At 35.5% G+C, this 21,602-nt stretch overlaps 1 protein-coding gene across 3 annotated transcripts in view; it reads right to left on the reverse strand.

Annotated features, from left to right (window-relative positions):
- Positions 1–2,638: 2,638 nt before the first annotated feature.
- Positions 2,639–21,602, reverse strand: part of TMEM87B (transmembrane protein 87B) — a 158,093-nt gene continuing 139,129 nt past the window's right edge. For all 3 annotated transcript variants that reach the window (XM_064371636.1, XM_064371635.1, XM_064371634.1), the window contains 5 exons: positions 21,297–21,370; positions 15,581–15,654; positions 13,329–13,381; positions 7,560–7,590; positions 2,639–5,881 (listed from right to left, as the gene is read on the reverse strand). In XM_064371636.1, the coding sequence (XP_064227706.1) occupies positions 5,822–5,881; positions 7,560–7,590; positions 13,329–13,381; positions 15,581–15,654; positions 21,297–21,370 (292 nt within the window). In that variant the 3' untranslated portion in view covers positions 2,639–5,821. The remainder of the gene's footprint in view (positions 5,882–7,559; positions 7,591–13,328; positions 13,382–15,580; positions 15,655–21,296; positions 21,371–21,602) is intronic.

Consider the following 21,602-nt stretch of genomic DNA (forward strand, 5'->3'; position numbering starts at 1 on the left):
GTGACCTTTTCTATTCCCATAAGTATGTTGAAGGTTTTTCAATGGCCTTAGGGTCATCTCATTCTTTAGATTTTCCTTTTAAGGTTTTTGGTCAGTCTACTGTTTGCTTTGAATGTTATTTATTGCTTTAGGCAGCTGCAACATTAAAAAACATGCCTGTGAAAATACTTTTAATAAGCATCCCCTGGAAAAAGGCATTTAGCTCTGGGAAAGCTGTGACTCAGGTCAAACAAAGACAAGCCTTTCTAGCAGACTCCATTGAACCCCAAGAAAATCTCCACTTATGAAATGGAGAAGCAGACAACTGGAGTTATGACTATGTAGTAACAAGAATTTGGAGGCTGAAAAGACAATGAAGTCATATGAAATGACATAGCAAGAGGTAACCAAAGCGTATAAAATGTAATTCAAGTTTTGATGCTGAGTCCAACCCTTCTGTGGCATCTCTTTCTCCTTGACAATAAGGACCAGAGGTGAGAAAAACAAACTAGGAAGCAGGCTTCAACCCTGGTCGGAGAGAGCTGTAGCCAGCAAAGCTTTCCTAGTCCTCCATTTTCTCATTTGTAAAATGATCTTAGAGACCCTTTCCAGCTTTAAAATTTTAAAATATACCAACATAACTGTTTTTCCAGGGCAGTGATACTGTGTGAATTGAGCTTTTTTTTTTTTTCATCCCCAAGTTTGTTTAGTGGCATTTGGTAAGTAAATTTATAAAAGCTTTAAAGGAAAGAATTAGAGAAAAGGTAAGATTAGAACTCTTGAAGAGACATTACTTTGGCACCACCTGCTGGATAGGTTTCACATTTTTTCCTCTGCATAAACTTCAACTGCATCTTGTTACTTTTTCAAGACGATTTTAAGGAAATATTGTCAAAATTATTTGCATCTGAATTCAGATATAAATCAGATCAGCCTCTGACAGATGTAAATATCAGGTCAGCCTCTGTTAATGTAGCTGTAAATTCCCTATCACTTAAGGGGCATAAAACTTGCCCTGCGTAACTTCATTTTAACACATGGAATGTGTTTGAATTTCCTGTGTCGTTTGGGTCTCAGTCATACCTCAGTCACTGCTGTATCTTTCATATTAACCTTAGCTGCCTCCTGAAGGCGATGCACCAGGCACTTTAGATACATTATCTTACTTAACCTTCTCTAACAAGCAAACAGCACTTTGATAACTGAAACTCCTTTCTCCTCAGGACCTCGAGGACAACCCTTCTAGGATGATTCCTACCATATTATACCAGCCTTACCACCTGCCTGGAGGGTAAACTGTCAAGTTATTTAACCTCTCTGACTCTTGGTTTTCTAATCCATGAACCAAGGGAAATAACAGCCCCTAGACCATTGGCTACTGTGAGAATACAGTGATTACCAAAGCCTGGCACTCTGTAAGTGCTCTCAATGCTCCCAAAATTGTCATCACTCTTATTACAACAGCTCTTCCTTTTCCTCTGGGACTACCCATCTTGTCCCTCTCACTCCTCATTCCTCAAAGCTGGGAGGATGTCCATGAAGAAAATTCCCCGTGTCCCATCTACTTATAGCAAGATGGATTTTAATTAACAAGATTAAGCTGTGACCCAAGACCACACTTTTCCAAACTTTCTGATATATATCCTAATTAAGGCACTATCATTTTTACATATTTATGTTTAATATGTTTACCTTAGAAAATATTCCCATACCCCAGGGAAAATTAAGCCCTGGGGTATGGTGGGCGCACAAAAAGGAAATAAACCCCCAGTGTCCATGGGGAGGAGGGTGGCCCTCCCCACCTCTATACCCACTCCAAAACTGTTACATGTGCAAGAAATAAAGTTTTTGCCTTAACTTTCTGAAAGGTTAAAATCAAGTTGTGACCACAAGTAGTGAGCCTCGACACTAATCATGTGTGCCACTCCGCTGCATTTCCACTCAATCCTTTCTCTACCTTTTTTTGTTTTTAATTATCTTTATTTCAAAATAATCATGAAGTTACAGAAAAGTTGGAAGATACAATACAACGCATTTTTTTCTGAACCATCAGAGCAAGTTGCTCTACCTTATTTTTACATAGATAAGCATTCACATATGTGCCACTGCATCACAGTTCTTCTAAGTATTTTTATTATGAATTCTTCATCATTTAATGGCTGTACAATATCCTATAAAGTAGCTGGTTAAATCTTACCTCACTTAACTATGATACTGTTTGTCCCTAATTTTATTTCTACTTTAAATAATGTTATAATAAACACTTTTGTACAGAAACTTTATTCTGTATTTTGAATTTTTTAAAACATCACCAGAATTGACATTATTCAAAGGTTATAAACACATTGTTGAACTTTTCACAAAAATGGAATCAATTATATGACCATCATTAGTAAGTGTGCTCATTTCATCAGACTTTGAAAGCAAAGGGATTTTACAAATATACCATAGTAGAAACAGGTTAATTTGATTTTTAAAAATATCCCCTATCTTTTGTTTTGCATTTCTTTACTACTGCCGAGGTTGAGCACTTTTCTGTGTTTGATTAGCTGTGCCTCCTCTTTTAAGAATTTTGTTTCTGTCCTACCATCTACTGGAGTCTATATTTCCTACAGATTTATATAATCTAGAACCAATAGATACAATCAAGAATCAATCATTCAAAATTTCAGAGGATTTTTATTAAAAGAACAAAATATTAAGGCACAAAATACATCAATTTTTCAAATGAAAATCATTCAGTTATATCTTACATTCAATGAAATTTCTTCCAAATTATAGAACAATTTAACTTTTTAAAATAGAACAATACAACTTTTCAAACTCCTAAAATTTCTCCCCAAATAAATGAATGTTTTCTTAATTTTAAAGAAGTTTCTTCATGCTGTACTGCGCTCCAATATTATAATGTACAGTTCCTTAAAAATCTAGTTTTGCCACTTATATACATTCAATGTGTCTGACCAGCGTGTTAACCAATGTTAAACTTCTTCTAAGTATAAGGCTTGGTGCTTTGTACTGCTTATTGCGTGCTTTGATCATAAAAAGACACGAGTACCAGAACTAGTGATCATAAATCTAACATAGAATCTGTCCAAACTTTAGTCAAGTACAGCCTAGTGCAACAGACTCAAACTTTTTTTTTTAAAAAAGGAGATATAAATCAAAATGTATATGTACATTTTTCATACTTTGTCTTGACAGTATAGTAGTGTAAACATTGTATTGTAATACAAGGGGAAAGGGTCGCATTTTCTACAGGATGTGTACGTTAAAATATTATTTTCTTTACAGGAAAAATATGGGAACATTCTATCATCTCTCAGGCTTAAAAAATTCACATATTCACCAATTTTTCCTTATTTTTGCAATAAAACTGCTATCTAAAGCAGATGTTTAAATACTAATCTACATCAAATCATGAAAATTCCCTTTTAAGAAAATTTCACACATCATATTAATCTAATATAAATGGCATAACCAGAACACTTAAGCATTTTGCCTGAAAAAAACATCAAACGGACCCGTATCCTCAGATTCCCTCACTAACAGGGTGACCCGTCTTTACTTTTAGCTGGCATGCTAAAAGTAAACTGATTTGAGCGCCTCAGAGGCCCTGATGGCCAGTTTCGGGAAACTTTGTGCAGAAGCAAGGATGATGAGCTGCTCAGTGGCCTTAAGTATAACTTCCCCCGGTGTCCTTCCTGTGAACTATGGCTATGGCACTAGAGTACCCCTCTCATGTATGTGAGGGGCCTAAGAAGGCCCTCCACAGAAATACTCGATCCAGGTCATCAGCCATCAATAGATGGCACAAATATCATTGAAGGTGACAGATAGCACATGCCCTTCTAGAAACAATATTTGTGACAAGGCTACTAGGAGGGAATTCTGCTTTCTCTGGATGGAAGAAAAGTTTGCAGTGCAGCCTGTAGCTGAGCTACAGAGATAGCATCATTTATGCTACCAGCTGCAGAAAGACATGTTTTGGTAAACATTACTGCGGTTCTGTCAGAGGCAGTTTCCCTTATCATCATACTCACCATTAACTCCTCACTCCCACTCTACCAGATTTGCAGCTCCTACTGCCTGCAAGCCCAATATTCCACATTTTCAAATTCAACTATAGCCATGTAATAAGTAGGGGGTCATTCTGTCTTAAAACTTGGGGAGTGGGGTATTACATAAAAATGTTAATGGACTAAGGGGAGAATACACCAGAACATAAATGCTGGGAACTGTAGTGGGTGGGAACCCATTACTGCAGCAGAAACTGAAATAAGAAATGGAATTCACAATTGTTAAACTTTTTTTCTCCTTAGGAAGGATATCCCAAAGCAAGGGCATCTTGAAAAGTATGCCTTTCTCAGCAATGTTTGCCCACACTGTTCACTTTCCACATGGTCAGGAGTGAAAACACATTTGCCAATATCTTTCAAGAGATATGACTGACAGAAATAGATCTTCTTTACTACTCTCTCTGAAATGAGTAAGCAAGAAATAAATACAGAAGGTAGGCTTTTGAAAGAAAAAGAAAAAAATTTGCTTTGTGGCTTCACAGTAAAAAAAAATGGAGGTTATATTTAAGTGTTTGTACCAGTTAAAATTTCAATGTTTTCTTAATCAAAATTCTCTGAAGTCATTCTCAATTTACAAGGTTAGAACTCCTTCAAAGAAAAGACATTCAAGACTCTAACTTTAATTACTATTCTAAATGTCCACTAGCCCTGTATCTTTGGTCATGAAAGCAGCAAAACATTCACATTTTCACCATACTACATTCAATTGCCTTTCAAGTTTAGAACATTTTACATTTTTTAAAAAGACATTAAAGCAAAAGATTTCATATTACACGTTACAAATATATGATGTAACAAAATAGGGTATAAAACATGGTTGAAGTTTAAGAAATTAATTATAAAATCAACAGTGATGTAGCATGCAACTAAATATATGTTTTTATTATGAAATGTAATATGCCAACATTATGCAAAAGATACAGTTCTAATTTCCACGAAGTTCACCGGTAATGGGTCTCCCAGCTTGCTGGGTAGGAAGTGCTCTGGGGGATCCATATGGCCATCACCCACCCCAGCAGATTCAGCAGCATCACACGTACACATGGCCTGAGTGAGGGACAATGAGGGCAATTCTTTGGTAGTGACCCTCAAGACATCTCTCTCTGTGCACTTGTGTTCCCCTGAGCTCAGAGAAGACCTAGCTCCATCATTTGATGTGCATGAGACTCACAAACAAGGGCCTTGTGCAGATTTAAAAAAGGGGGGGGGGGTTGCAAAAACCTATAAATATGCCTATATTCCAACATTAACCAAGTTTTACTTAATATCGAATCACTTCAGTACAAACGTCAAAGAAAAGTATTATTGCATCTAGTAAACCCAAGACATAAAGACATGGATATACTATAGTCCAGAAGAATCACAATATCTACCTCAAAGGTGACTAGAAAAAAGACCAACGTGTTTATTAAAAAACATTTTTCTTTAATCTGGAATTGTCATATGTTCCAGAGAAAAGCGGGAGAACCCAAACCCACATGTCTGCCACCTGTCAGCTAAGAGGCATCTGTGCAGATCTTTATCATAATACTTTCCTTAGGTTATTTCCAAATCCAATTTAACAGACATTCAACTGACACTCAAGAGTCAACTTTAAAAGGATTGCAGAACCCTCCTGCCACCTGAATTCTTCATTTTGACACACAGACTTCCAAGATAACACAATAAAAACTTGCTATGCAATATCAAAACAAAGCTCACTTTCAGTCTTGATGAAGGATAGTCCTTCATGCTTAACTACATTTCACTTATATGGGTTCTAATCACATTATCTTTTCTGAAGAGAACATTTTTTCAGCCATTTCAGATCTGGTCATGATTTCCTGAAGAAAAAAAAAAAAGATATATATCAACATGTTGATGCTGCTTCCAGAACCCTAACAAAAAATTTCTAATCTTTTGACAGCTACATTTAGGGGAACTAAATATATTCTATAATATATACATGGAAATATCAGGTACAGAAAATAAAAGGCAAAGTACAGTGGCTCATGCCTGTAATCCCAACACTTTGAGAGACTGAGACTGGAGGACTGCTTGAGGCAAGGAGTTTGACACCAGCCTGGGAAACATAATGAGATCCCATCCTTATAAAAATTTAAAAATTAAAACCATATAATTCATACTCTCCAATAATGCATAGTCAGTTATCTGCTTCTACACATTTCCTGCTAGCTAGAAAACATGTCAGGTTCAGAATCTCCAGTGAGAGGCAGGAATGGAGTTAAAATATTGTGTTTTTTAAAATTTTATTTGTTTTATTTTTAAGACAGAGTCTCTCTGTCACCAGGTTAGAGTGCAGTGGCGCGTTCTAGATTCACTGCAACCTCTGACTCCCTGGTTGAAGTGATTCTCCTGCCTCAGCCTCCTGAGTAGCTGAGATTACAGGTAGGTGCCACCATGCCCAGCTAATTTTTTGTATTTTTTTTTTTTTTTTTTTTTTTTTTTAGTAGAGAGGGGGTTTCACCATGTTGGCCAGGAAGGTCTTGATCTCCCGACCTTGTGATCCACCCACCTCGGCCTCCCAAAGTGCTGGGATTACAGGCGTGAGCCACCATGCCTGGCTGCTAAAATGGATTTCTTAGGCCTAGCTCATCTAGAGATTTGCCTCACTTTACTAAATTAATGTATTTTTGAAATTACAGATGATTTACTAATACTTTACAGAAAGATGTAATACTTGTAATACTCTACAGGAAGATGTAGCATAAAATTACTTTTAAAAGGGCATTTAAATTACTTTTAATCTACATGCTACATCTTTCTGTGGAGTTATAAATCTTGAAGTTTAATTGTTTTGCAGCAAGGCCTTCTCAAACCTTCCCATCCCAGTATAGTCAAATAACAGAGTGATGCCAAAATCATTTCCCTTCTCTTTCAATGAATAGAGCTCTGGCTCCTCTTATGTGCTACAGCCACCATACAAGTGACTATTCAGCTACCATTAACTTCCCTCCACCCTTCCTTTGTGAAACTTAATGTTCCATGTATCCAGCCTTTAATTCTTACACTTCAGATTTCTTCCTGCCTCGTACCACAACTCAATGTCCAAGTGATCCACAGCTAATTTTTTTTCCCCAAAAACTTTCCTAACTCCACATCCTCTATCCAAATTTCCTGCTTAGTAAATGAAAATGAGATAGAAACTATAATACCTCAGCAAAATATCTACAAGTATCAGAGGTTAACTTAGACAAACTGCCATCTTAAAATCTTTTAAACTCTAATCTATACACAAGATTTTAGAAAATCACAGAATCAAGATCTCATAAAATAATCCTTCACTTCTTCCATACCAATAAATATTTATCTTGTTCTTGTTTGAAATGAGGACTTTATCCATAAATCCTTTAAACTTTACCCACAAATCAATTCATAGCATCTTTCTGTCTACTCAATTTATAATAATCATAAAAAGTAGTTTTCAGAACTTCTTTCTGAAATACATCTCTACTTTGTGAAAATATCAGCTCCAAGGAAATATGCAAAAATATATTTTACCTCATCTGAATCCACTAATACTGGAAGAGCTCTGAAATTAAAGGAAAAAAAAGGTGATAATGTTGTTCACAGTAAGGCAAGTGTATCCACAAAAGCTGAATATAGGCACATGCCATGACCCATCAATTCTCACTCCTGGATAGCCAGAGGTGACAGAAGGGAGCACCCAGGCTCACAGACAGACATGGAGGAGAGTTTTCACAGCAGTGCTGTTCTCAATAGCACTAAACTGAAAATAACCCCAATGGGCAAATTATGGGTTATTCGGAAAATGGAATAGTATGCAGCAAAGCAAATGGATACCTATTGAGGGATAAAATTTTAAAAACTGACACAAGTAATCTACAGTTGTAGATTTCAGGACAGCAGAACCTTTGGGAAAGTAGATTCTTGATTTGAAAGGGAAATGGGAAATGGGCTTTTCAGGGCACGAGCATTATTCTATTCTTTGATCTGGGTGATGATTATACAAATGTTCTCATCCAAAAATTATATTGCAGACTTAACCGATTTATGAGTAAATACATTATGAAAGGTAGTATTACAGAATCCAGCATTTGTTTAACTTCTGTGCCATTATGACTACTGCCTGGATGTCTGCCAGCAAAGGGTTCCAGAGAGAGAGTTACACAACAGAACTTTTGCTCCACAAAGATAATAAAAAAAGAAAAGATGAATATATAAAAATGTTAAGTAACTTTAATCTAGCCTCAATGTGACAGAGGTCTGAGGGAGGAGAGCCTGAAGGAAAAGTCCAAGTGCCAAAGTTTTGCCATGAAAAAGCAATGCACAACTCCAGAGGATGCCACCTACAGTGCGGTCCATGGTGAAGCCAGGAGGGCCAGGAGACTGACCAGTGTGAGGAAGGAGCCAAGGCAGACTGGAATAATGCGATTAAAAAAATCTGGGGGAGAAGACGGCATTAGGGGAGAGATGAACCCTAGAGGTCCAGAAGACAATCTGCTGCGTGCTTGGCACCTTGTTTAGAGGAAACACTAGCAATATCAACAATGGTCCCTGCTGTGATGTCGATGACCACTTAAAACTTATTAAGAACGATTCAATGCATTAAAGAGAGAGATGAACTATGCTAATCTCACCTTCATGGGTTATCAAAGATGAGGAAATTCACAGTGAATATCATACCAGTATCTCATAATACATGGTATCATATGATTATTCATGATCTGTTTAAAATATCCTATGACTTACAAAATTTTTGTTCCATTTCTACAATTATATAAGGGGAAGGCTTTTCTGTGTTTGAAATCTAAATACTAAACTTGCTATGTAAATTGTACATTAATTTTGGATAACATTGGGCTACATTTCTTGTGTTAAAGTTTTCAGAAGTGGAGAAGCAAAGGTTCCTAAAAACCTAAAATTTTGGAAATTATTCTTGGATTATACAGCTCTAATCATTTATATAAATGGTTCATGAAGACATCAAATAAGACAGTTTAATCTTCTATATTTTAAAGGATTTTTTGTAACCAGGAAGATATTTCTATCTACAGAAAAAAACAGTAGAGAAGAATGACTTTCTCACATATAAAGAGAACTACCTAGAAGCCTTACTGGTTTCCACCAAGAAGTGGTGGCACAGTAGGAGGTAAGCCTGCTTAAATAATTTCCTTCTAAAATGCTTAGTTATGAGTTTACAAATCTGGAAAATAATGGTGGCCACTTAATTTGAGTGTCTCCATATATGCTTGCTCAAAAAACCATAAAATTACTAAGGATTGCAAACAAAACCACAAAAGACATATGCCTTCAGAGTTACCAGAAAAACACCACAAACTTGAAATTATATGTTAATAGAGAAATAAATGTCAAATCCCAACAGATTCCTTGCTGTTACTACAAGCTCATGGTTACAGAGAGTAGGGAAAGAGAGGGTTCAGAGACTATGGGGAAAAACAGTAGAGGGGTGGGAAGACTCAGACAAGCATAGACAAAAATCAATCCCTGCAGAAAAGCCCAACACTCAGTGCCAACAGACTGTATAAAACCAGTGACTTGGAAGTTCACAGCACTTGCTACATCGAAAGGGCTCAATTTGAGTGGGACAAAAAGTAGCAGCCTTGAACGATCATTGTTTTCAGGAAAGGATCACATATAAAAAAGAGGAATATTCCTTGGAGATCTGATAGTGTAGTAAATTTTAAAAAGACAGTAAAAAGGGGGAGGGAAGGTCTGCAGAAATAAAAGACAGACAAAACACCACCAACCTCCCCTACTCCATACTCCTCCATACCATCAACATTATCCATAAAAGAAACAACAATTCATGCCCACTGATGGAAAAAGGCACTCAAACCAGGAACCTTCATAAAATCTCTCAGAATGGGAAAACTAAAATCAATTCCATATAATACTGCAGGAAAAGAAAAAGAAGGAAAATGAAAATCAAAATATCTTACAGTAGAAGAAAACTATAGTTATAACACACAATACTCCAAATTAAATACAATAACTTAAAAAGAACATTTGGCAATATTAAAATTCTACAATAAGGAATCTAAAAGCCAAGAGCAGAAGTAGATAAAAACAAAGCACAAAGAAATTCAAAGAGTCAATCATACTCGGAAAAAAAATTAAAAAAAAAGACAAAAATTATTCCGGTGATTGAGAACATTATAAGGTACCCAAGGGAGAATAATTCAAAAGAAATCTTATGTGTGGCAGGAAAACACAAAGAAAATGAAATAAAGAAAGAAGGACAAAAGGATCACACAGAAAGTGATTGCAACACAAGAGAGCAAGTAAAGGTGGACAGAAAAGGTCAGATGATTCCTTCCACAAAAAGTACTGACAAAACCTGGACAAAAATACCAAAAATAAGTAGCTGGCCAGGTAGAGTGGCTAATGGTTGTAATCCTAGCACTTTGGGAGGCCTAGGTGGGTGGATCACCTGAGGTCAGGAGTTTGAGGCCAGTCTGGCCAACATGGTGAAACCCCATCTCTACTAAAAATACAAAATTAGCCAGGTGTGGTGGCATGTGCCTGTAATCTCAGCTACCAGGGAGCCTGAGGCAAGAGAACTGCTGCAACCTGGGAGGCAGAGGCTGCAATGAGCCAAGATTGCACCACTGCCTTGTACTCCACCCTGGGTAACAAGAGCGAGAGACTGTCTCAAAAAAATGTTTTAAAAAGTAGCTGAAGGCACTGGAAAATGACCAACGGACATGGATCTGAGAAGCCCAACAAATTCCAGAAAGAATAGACAAAAAGAAGACCTAAGTATATCATAGACACACTGCTGAAAGCCAAATATAAAGGAAAAATCAGAAAAACAGCGAAAGATAAATGCCACATCACACACATGAGAACAATACAATTAATGACTACTTTCTCCTCAAAAACAATAAAAGCCAGAAGATATTAAAATGACGTATTGGAAGTGTTCAAACAAAAGTCAATCAAGATTTCTATATTCAGCAAAACTATCCTTTAAAAAGGAAGGCAAATGGCCGGGTGCTGTGGCTCATGCCTGTAATCCTAGCACTTTGGGAGGCTGAGGCAGGTGGATCACCTGAGGTCAGGAGTTCAAGACCAGCCTGGCCAACATGGTTAAACCCCGTCTCTACTAAAAATATAAAAATTAGCTGAGTGTGGTGGTGCATGTTTGTAATCCCAGCTACTTGGGAGGCTGAGGAAGGAGAAGTGCTTAAACCCAGGAGGTAGACGTTGCAGTGATCCGAGACGGCGCCACTGCACTCCAGACTATGAGACGGGAGCAAGACTCCATCTCAAAAAAAAAAGGAAGGCAAAGTAAATACATTTTCATATAAATAAAATTGAGAGAACTTGTTGTTAGCAGACCTATCCTATAAGAAATACTAAAGAAAGACCTTAGCTTACATATAAAGGAAAGAAAAAAGAAACAGTAAATATATGGGTAAATATAAAAAAATACATATACCCATATTTTCCTCTTCTGACTGCTGAAGTATAATAGTGTATTGTAAGTTTCATAATGAATAGGCAGTTCTTACTTTGCATAGACTATTTATACATGAATTTCAGTTACCACAGTTTAAATAACACCAGTTTCCCCAACAAGACAGTTTGAATTTCAGTTACTCATAAGTACAATGACATATCACTTCATAGTCACTAAGAGCTAAAATCAAAAAGGTGGACAATAACAAGTATTAACAAAAAATGTGGAGAAGTTGGAACCCTCATATATTGCTGATAGGATTATAAAATAATACAGCTTCTTTGGAAAACAGCTTGGCACTTCCTCAAAGTGTTAGAGTTACTATATGATCTAGCAATTCCACTTTAGGTATACAACCAAAAGAAATGAAAATACATGCCCACACATACCTAGAATCATCATATTCATAATGATGAAAACTAAAGACAAAGAGAAAATCCTGAAGGCAGCCAATTCCCCCACCTTTCTCACCCCTCAAAAAAAACCCAACCCACACAAACAAAACCCATATAACATGTGGAGGAACAAAGGTAAGAACTAAAGCAGAAAGAACTAAAGCAGACATCTTTCTGAAACTATGAAAGCCAGAAGACATTCAAGTGACCAACCCTTTAAGTGTTGAAAGAAAAAAACAAAGTCAACCAAGAACTGTATTCCCACAAAAAATATCTTCAATAATGGTGAAACAAAGACTTTTTCAAACAAACAAAAATCTGACGGATTTACTACCAGCATACCTGTACTACAAGAATTAGAAAGGTAAAGGAAATTCTTCAGGCAAAAGGAGTATCATACTACACAGAAACTATCTAAACGGAAACCAAATGGGGGCCAGGAAGGGAAAGACCAATATGTGAAAATGTTATCATACTTGGCTATTCTAGTTCTTCACTATGGAAACAATTATCTGGAATTCTTGTCTCAAACAGGACATACATAAAGAGGATCCTGAATATCTCAACGTTTCCAGAGAAGATTCCTATGCTCATGTTTTTCCTCCAAAAGCTTCCCCACAATACACGGTGTTGTGGTTACCTTTAAAAAGAAAGTTTACGTATGTTTGACGTTTTCCATGATAGAAAAAAAAATGAAGGCCAGGCACGGTGGCTCATGACTGTAATCCCAGCAATTTGGGAGGCCAAGGCGTGCGGATCATGAGGTCAGGAGATTGAGACCATCCTGGCCAACATGGTGAAACCCCATCCCTACAAAAATAATAATAAGAAGAAGAAGAAAGAAAAAAATGAAATGATCATGATAACTGCAGATCAGAAAAAGCTAGAGTTGATTATAGGCCACTAGTTTTTGTTGTGGTTTTTTTTTTTTTTTTGAGACTGGAGTCTTGCTCTGTCACCAGGCTGGAGTTCAGTGATGTGATCTCAGCTCACTACAATCTCCGCCTTCCAGGTTCAAGCAATTCTCCTGCCTCAGCCTACCAAGTAGCTGGGACTACAGGCACATACCACCAAGCCCAGTTAATTTTTGTATTTTTAGTAGAAATGAGGTTTCACCATGTTGGCCAGGATGGTCTCGATCTCTTGACCTCATGATCCGCCCACCTCAGCCTCCCAAAGTGCTGGGATTACAGGTGTGAGCCACTGCGCCTGGCCAGGCCACTAGTTTTAAAATGGTTGCTGTACAGTGAAAAATCAAACAAGCCAGGGTTTTTCTTTGTAGTTCTGTTAAGGGCCATTTACTGGTGATAGGGGCTTACCCAAGAATACGAAGTGCGAGGTTTGAAAAGCATATAACAAAGGATGAGAATGATCCTTTTTAAACTAAAGCCTAAAATTTATAATCAAACTGTAACAGAAGATACTTACACATCCGTGAATGAAGAAGGAATATTTTCTTCCACCCACTTCAAATCTTCATCCTGTAGAAATATTTATACTTAGCATTTGCTTAATATCACCTGACAGCAGAATTTCTAAAACAGAATATATGTAAAATTTGAGTGTTTAAATGAAAATACTTGAGATTCTTTTAGTTTCTTTATATGTCCTAAGAAGTTGGCACTCATGCCATATGGAAATTATGCCAGTGTTTTCGTACACACGCAAACAAAAATTGGATTTCAGATTTTTACACTTCTTGGTTTTAGTTAGATGCATGAAGTGTACTTTTTTGTCCTGAGAAATCACAGTAAAAACACAAAGTTCATTCCTAAGATAGAAAATAGCAAGGATATTGAATTTTTGCTATGCCACACTCATTATGCCTCCTAATTTGTTCAAGTTTTTATATGTGAGTTGATAACTTTTTTTTTTAAAAGATAATACAAGTATTATTTTTTCTTTCTCTTTCTTTCTTTTTGAGACACAGTCTGACTCTGTTGCCCAGGCTGGAGTTTAGTGGTGCAATCTTGGCTCACTGCAACCTCTGCCTCCCGGGTTCTGCCTTAGCCTCCTGAGTAGCTGGGATTACAGTCACATACCACCACACCCAGCTAATTTTTGTATTTTTAGTAGAAACAGAGTTTCATCATGTAGTCCAGGCTGGTCTCAAACTCCTGAGCTCAAGTGATCCACTGCCTCAGCCTCCCAAAGTGCTAGGATTACAAGCATGAGCCACCATGCCTGATCTCAAATAGTCTAACTTTAGAAAAGTCTATTTATTTTTATCACTTGTATTTATGTTCATCTCCCTACAGGAGGCAAGAAAAGGAGAACAGGTCAGCTGAGGTATCTATCTGTCTATCTATCTTTATCTATCTATCTATCCATCCATCCATCCATCCAATCTATCCACCCCTCCAAACTATTTTATCTAATCTATTCTGTTTATCTATAATCTGTCTAATCTATCTTATCTATCTATCCATATATCTTATCTATCTAATCTATTTAACCTCTTATCTATTTTTAACAGAAAACTTGCTTATAGTTATTTCACTAGGAGAAAGAAAATAAAAGGTATACTGAATGTTTTGGTTGATAATATAAATAAATCTAAATTTTTCTTTATTATCTACATGGAATGGTCTGGTTCTAGTATTAATTACATTTTGCTAATCTAGAGAGAGAAACAAGCAACTGAGCCAGCATTAATAGGAACCCCAATTCTCTGAGTGGGTCTCAGGTAGAAATAAGTCAGTGAGATATAAGACCCCCAGCTTCTGCTTAAGAGCTAATTATACTTACTTTAGAGAAATTAAAAAGTATTCCCTTGACATGTTTGAAAATACTGTTTTAAAATAAACTCACATATATACATAGAATAAAAAAATACTTAACAAATTGAAAGTATAACAGATCTAACACTAGATAATTGAAAGTATTATAATTTTTAAGAATTTAAATTACTATAAAACTACACAAATAACATACTTTTTAAAATTATATCATCAAAAATAAAAATTAGAGAATTTGCCAAATTGAACAGATAAAACATATTTTCACATATCCTGTCGGAACTCACATACGCATACATAAATTTTTACATAGTATTAATCACAGCACATATAGTTGTAAGAAAGTACAAAACTGTATGATAGACATTTCCATTTTATATCATCGCCTTCAAAAACATTTTTATGCAGAAAATATTATTTAGCTTATCTCTGCCCAATGTTTTACAAGTTTATTCAAGCTTCCCACTTCAAGAAAAATCTGTTAATTTTGGTAACTGTGTAGGTAACACATAAAGTTCTTTACCAACAGATAACAAATGTTATTTAAAATGGCTTCAAAAATCACTTTCATATGTTGAAAAGTTAACACAAGCTTTTATTGCAACAAAGCTTTCCAATCTTGAATATGCAGATAAATAACCTATGGAATCTTTCTGAAAAGCAGATTCCGATTCAGGAGCATCTGGGGTAGGCCCGAGACTCTGCATCTCTAATAAGTTCCCAGATGACGCTCATGCTGCTGGCCTAGGAATAGCAGGTGAGAAGTGAGATCTACAACGAAGATATTTCAGTTATGGACAACCAGGATTGCTACTTAGCAACACTAATTTTTATAACAACAAAAACCTTAGTTAAAAACTGTTCTTCTGAGAGTCAACGAATATGACACTCATCTCTAAAACAGTGAAGACTAAGATTGTACTAAATATATACTATACTCACAAAGTTATCAGAAGTGGCAGGCTTAACTGCTCCATTGGAAACTGATTTTGAGGCTCTTAATTTTATTCCTTCGGCTACAAGAGACATTATAAACATATATATAAAATCATAAAATAATATTTTCCTTTAGAAATTTAATAACCTAATAAAAAAAATTACATTTTTTTTTTTTAATGGAGGGTTAAGAGTGGAAACTTTAGGCAGATGCAGAACTTACCATTTGGAAATGTAGAAAAGATACATGAAAAAAGTTCACAGATTTTTGACAACTGTTTGTCAGAACCACCAGGTTTTCAAGTTTCTTGTTTGAATCCTAGTTTTAGAGGAGTTTAAACAAACTCCTCTAAAAGTAAACATGCACACATATTTCCTTAACTGTAATTATTTTAAAGTTTATGGACTTAAAAATCTTTAGAATTCATGGTATATTCAAGAACAAAACACATCTTTGGGTACGCTTTACATCCCTGATGTACAAATTTTGAAATGTGCATAAGACATAAAAACGATAGGAAAGATCAAGATTTCTTTCATATTTGACCGAGGATCTTCTGTATGTTTGCAGTTTCAGTAGAGCAAAGGCTAAGTGCCTGTGTCCTGGAAGTAGACTGCCTCACTGGAATCTTGGGGAAAGCAATTAACTTCCTGTGAATTAGTGTTTCTGACTATAAACTGGGTATAATAATAGCATCTACTTCATAGAGTTCTGGTAACCACTGAACAAGTTAGCACATATAAAACGCCTGACACACAATCTATGCCCAGTAAGTAGTCACTTTTGTTATTACACTAATTTGCAAATATTGCTTCTCCATAAAGTAGGATAATTATAACATAAGCCGATGTAATAAATGAAGATGAGGTTCCTCAATCAAAAAATGTTTTCCTGGGATATTTGAAACTCCAACATTTATCTTAGATGGGGAATACAGTGATCTTTAAACACTGAAGTGTGTGTGTGTGTGTGTGTATATATATATACAAATATATAAAATATATACACATTTTAGGTGTATAGTTGAAGAAACCTGACAAATATATACACTTGAGTAACTGCCATGCCAATTAATACAGTTAACATTTCCATTATCACAAAAGGTTCTTTAAGTTCCTTTCCAGTCCATCCCCATCTCACCAAAAGCAACCACTGCTCTAATTAGATAATCATTATAGTTTGTTTTCCCTGTTCAAGAACTTCATTTATAGAACCACAGTATAGAGAGTCTACATACTTTTGGATTTGGCTACTTTCATGCAATATAAACAATTTTGAGATTTAGTCATGTTATACAGTGTTCTTTTTATTACTGGAAAGTATTCCATTGTATGGATATACCACAATTTCTTTAACTTTTCACCTGTTCGTAGATAATTGTGTTATTCCAGTTTTGGACTACTAAGAATAAAGCTGCTATAAACATTGTCTTTCTATAGATGTCTGCTTCATTTTTCTGGGTAAAATCCTTAGAGTGGAACAGCTGGACTGTAAGGTAAGTATATGCTTAACTTTGTAAGAAGCTGTCACATTGCTTTCTAAAGAGGTCATCCTACTTTACCTTCCTTCAAGTACTGTATGAGAGAGCCAGCTGTTCCACATTTTCTCCAATAGTTCATACTATCAGACTTTTTAATTTTAACCACTGTAGCAGATGTGTGGTAGCATTATGGTCTTAATTTGCATTTCCCTGATGACCGATTATATCGAGCACCTTTCAACGGGTTTATTGGCCATTCCTATGTCTTCCTTGAAGTGTCTACACAAGTCTTCTGTTCATTTTTTGCTTCATGGGTTATCATTTATTGATTTACAGGAATTCTACTTATATTCTGGTATAGAAGGCCTTTGTCAGATATATATGTATTGAGAATATCCTGCTGTAGCTAGCCTTATTTTCTTAAATTCTTCCTGATGAGCATAGATTTTTAATTTTGATAAAGTCTCATTTTTTAATTTAATGGTTACTGCTTTTTGTGTCCTAGGAAATTAGCCCATCCAATATCATTAAAATATTTTCCTGTTTTCTTCTAGAAGAGTAACAGTTGAAGCTTTTCCATTTAGGTCTGTGATCCATCTTGAATTAATGATTGTGAGATGTGCAGCAAAAGTCTAGGTGATTTTTTTTCTATACATTTATCCAGTTGTTCCAGTACCATTTACTAAAAAGACTATCCTTTCCTCATGTAAGCCTTGGTGACTTAGTCAAAAATCAAGTGACCACACATGCATGGGTTTATTCCTGGACTCTATTTTACTACCTTGATGGTTTTCTCTATCCTTATGCCAATACCACACTGTCTGGATTGCTGTAATCTGAAATCACTATGTCTTAAAATCAGTATCCATTGATTTTATTTTATTGAGATATAATTAACATACCATATTGAAGTACAGTTAGTAGACTCTGAGATATTCACAGAGTTGTACAATCATCACGACTATCCAATTTTGGAAAATTTCATCACCCCGCAAAGAAACCCCAAACCTATTAGCAGTCACTCCCTACTTTCCCCCTCCTCTAACCTCTGATGACCACGGAGCTACTTTCGGCCTCTATAGACTTGCCTATTCTGGACCTTTTCTTTCCTTTCTTTTTTTTTTTTTTTTTTGAGATGTAGTCTTGCTCTTGTCGCCCAGGCTTGAGTGCAGTGGCATAATCTCGGCTCACTGCAACCTCTGCCTCCCAGGTTTAAGTGATTTCCCTGCCTCAGCCTCCTGAGTAGCTGTGATTATAGGCGTCCATCACCACGCCTGGCTAATTTTTGTACTTTTAGTAGAGATGAGGTTTTGCCATGTTGGCCAGGCTGGTCTCAAATTCCTGACCTCAGGTGATCTGCCCTCCTTGGCCTCCCAAAGTGCTGGGATTACAGGTATCAGCCTCTGTGCCCAGCCTGGACCTTTCATATCAACAAAATTATGCAGTATGTGGTCTTTTGTGATTGGCTTCTTTTACTTAACATAATGTTTTCAAGGTTCACTCATGTTGTAACTACAAGAATGTTAAGGATCTTCTAGGTCTTTTGCTTTTCCATATACATTTTAGAATCAACGTAACCATTATATATATATATTTAAATCAGCTAGAATTATAATTGGGATTGCACTGAATCTACTTATCAGATTGGGAAACTGACAGCTTAATATTGAGAGTTCCAATTCAGACACATGTTCTATCTCTACATTTACTTATTCTAAAATTTCTCTCTACAGTTTTCATTGCAGAGGTTTTACATTTTCATTAAACTTAATCTGAATATTTTATTTTTGAAGGTATGGTAAATAACATTTTAAACTTTACGTTCAACTGTTTTCAGTGAATATGTACAAAAACAACTGATTTCTGTATATTGGACCTATACCCTATGACCGTCACAGTCACTTATTAGTTCTACTGTACTTTTTCTTTTCTGTAGACTCCTCGGGATTTTCCACATATATTCTTGTTGCCTGAGAATAAACACAGTTTTATTTCTTCCTTTCCACGTGCTCCTTCTTTTATATTTGTTGGAGTTTTGTTTGTTTTGCCTCTCTGCACTGAATAGGACCTCCTATACAACACAGAATCAAAGTGATGTGTAGATATCCTTGTACTTGATTCCTAATCTTGAGAAGAAAGTGTTCACCACTAAATAGAATTTTAACTGTAGAATGTTTTCATACCATTTTAGAATTAGTTTGTTGAGGCTTTTGTTATTTGCATCCACTGAGATACTTACGTCATTTTTTTCTTCTTTCTTCTTTTATTTGTACTATTTTATTTTTATTTCTTTGTTGAGACAGAGCCTTGCTCTGTCACCCAGGCTGGAGTACAGTGGCTTGGCTCACTGCAACCTCCCTCTCCCTCCTGGGTTCAAGAGATTTTCCTGTCTCAGCCTTCCGAGGAGCTGGGATTACAGGCACACACTACCATACCCAGATAATTTTTGTATTTTTAGTAGAGACAGGGTTTTGCCATGTTGGCCAGGCTGGTCTTGAACTCCTGACCTCAGGTGATCTGCCTGCCTTGGGCTCCCAAAGTGTTGGAATTATAGGCATGAGCCACCACACTCAGCCTTATATGTACTATTTTAATATGATGAATTATATTGAGTAATTTTTAGAATGTTAAAACAGTCTTGCAACCCTGGGATAAAGTCCACTTGATCATGACTGTCTTTCTATACTTTGCTAGATTTTATTTGCTAATATCTTTAAATAACTTCTATGTGTCTACTCATTAATGATATTGGTCTATAATTTTTTCTTGTAATGTCTGTTAGACTTTGGCATTTCAGTTATGCTGGACTTAAAAGTACTCCTGCCTGCTTTATATTCTAAAGATTTTGGTAAAATTAGAACATTTCTTCCTTAAGTATTTGGAAGAACTCACTAGTGAATCCATTTGAGCCTATTATACAAAGATTTTAAATTAAAAAAAAAATTTTTTTTTTAATTGCTTTAATAGACCAGAGCTACTCAGACTTAGTGGCACAGGGTTAGAATTAAGATTGGGTTGTTATGTGTATTTTTCAAGGAATCTGTCTGTCTCATCCAGATTGCCCAATTTATTACCATAAATTTGTTCACAATATTCCCTTATTTACCTTTTTTACTGTAGTAATGTCCTCTCTATCATTTCCAAAATTAGACATTTGTCTTACAGTACTACAGTTGACCCTTGAACAACATGGGTTTGAATTGCTTGGGTCCACCTACATGTGAGTTTTTTTCAATAAAAATTACACCATATATGTCTGCCTTTCCTGACTCTCCTTTCCTTCTACCTAATAACATTTTCTTTGCTCTACCTACTTTATTGTAGTAATACAGTATAAAATACATATAACATACAAAATATGTGATAACTATGTTAACAGTGAGGCTTCTGGTCAACAGTTGGCTATCAGTAGTTAAATTTTGGGAGAGTCAAAAGTTATAAGGAGATTTTCAACTACTCAGGAGACTGGCATGCCTAACCCCACATTATTCAAGGATCCACTAGTTTCTTTTTATTTCTGGTTTAGACTAGCTAGAGGTTAAGCCATTTTTCACTAATCTTTTCAAAGTAATTACTTTTAGATTTGATGACTTTTTCTATTTATTTTCCTGTTTTCTATTTGATTGATGTATTAGAGAACCAAAATAAAGTGAAAAAATGTTACTAAAAGAAGCCAAAGAAGACAAAAAAAAAAGAAATAAAGATAAAATTACCCTCAACATATGAGTTACTTATTGATGTTGCCTTAACAGATGCTTAGATTATAATAAAACTAATAAAATGCTAAAATGCTATGTAGCAATTAATAGAAAGAATGAAAATACCATTAAAACCGTAAGTAGAAATGCTTTGGGCATGACCAGAAATTACAGGTGTACATACTTTAAAAAGAGCAAGAAGATGCAACTCAAAGAAACTCAATCATCAAGATGAACATTATTTAGCAGCTAAGCACAATATACACCAAACCACTCTTATGAAATACAGTGTAACTATTTCAACATTTTACAAAATGAGTAACAAGCTCAAACGTGTAACAAAAGCTCAAACTACATTAATAGTCTTGAAAATTTCATCATTGACTTTTCTTTTTGTTATTGTCTACCAAAATAGGGTTTCTGAAGATAAAGTTTTAAAAATATTTTATAGGAAAAAAACAATGTATGTGACCTTGGGTAAAGGTACAGTATTTCTGTTACAATATGTACAGTGGTCATTTAAAAAGAAAACATATTACTCACTTAAATTTTCAGAAGTTACCATGAATTCCTCAATTTCATCATCAGAATCATCTATTAAGGGCATGAAGGCATATCTATAGCAAAAATGAGTAGTAGTTTTACTAGTATGTTTAAGCTTGTTCAATTTTCAGTTTCTATCTAAAAGTCATCGTATAAGAAATCTACATTTAAAACATTTCTTATACTTTAAAATAATGAAAATGTAATTATTTTACTTTCAAATTAGCTAGAATTATTGTGAAGAAATTTTGAAACTAGAGTTCTCAAACCACTTGTAAAAGTGTAAGTGGATAAAATCATTCTGCC

The sequence above is a fragment of the Aotus nancymaae genome, unplaced genomic scaffold (genome assembly GCF_030222135.1).
Source record: "Aotus nancymaae isolate 86718 unplaced genomic scaffold, 86718_ANA_hifiasm-v0.15.2.pri h1tg000155l, whole genome shotgun sequence".
NCBI lineage: Eukaryota > Metazoa > Chordata > Mammalia > Primates > Aotidae > Aotus > Aotus nancymaae.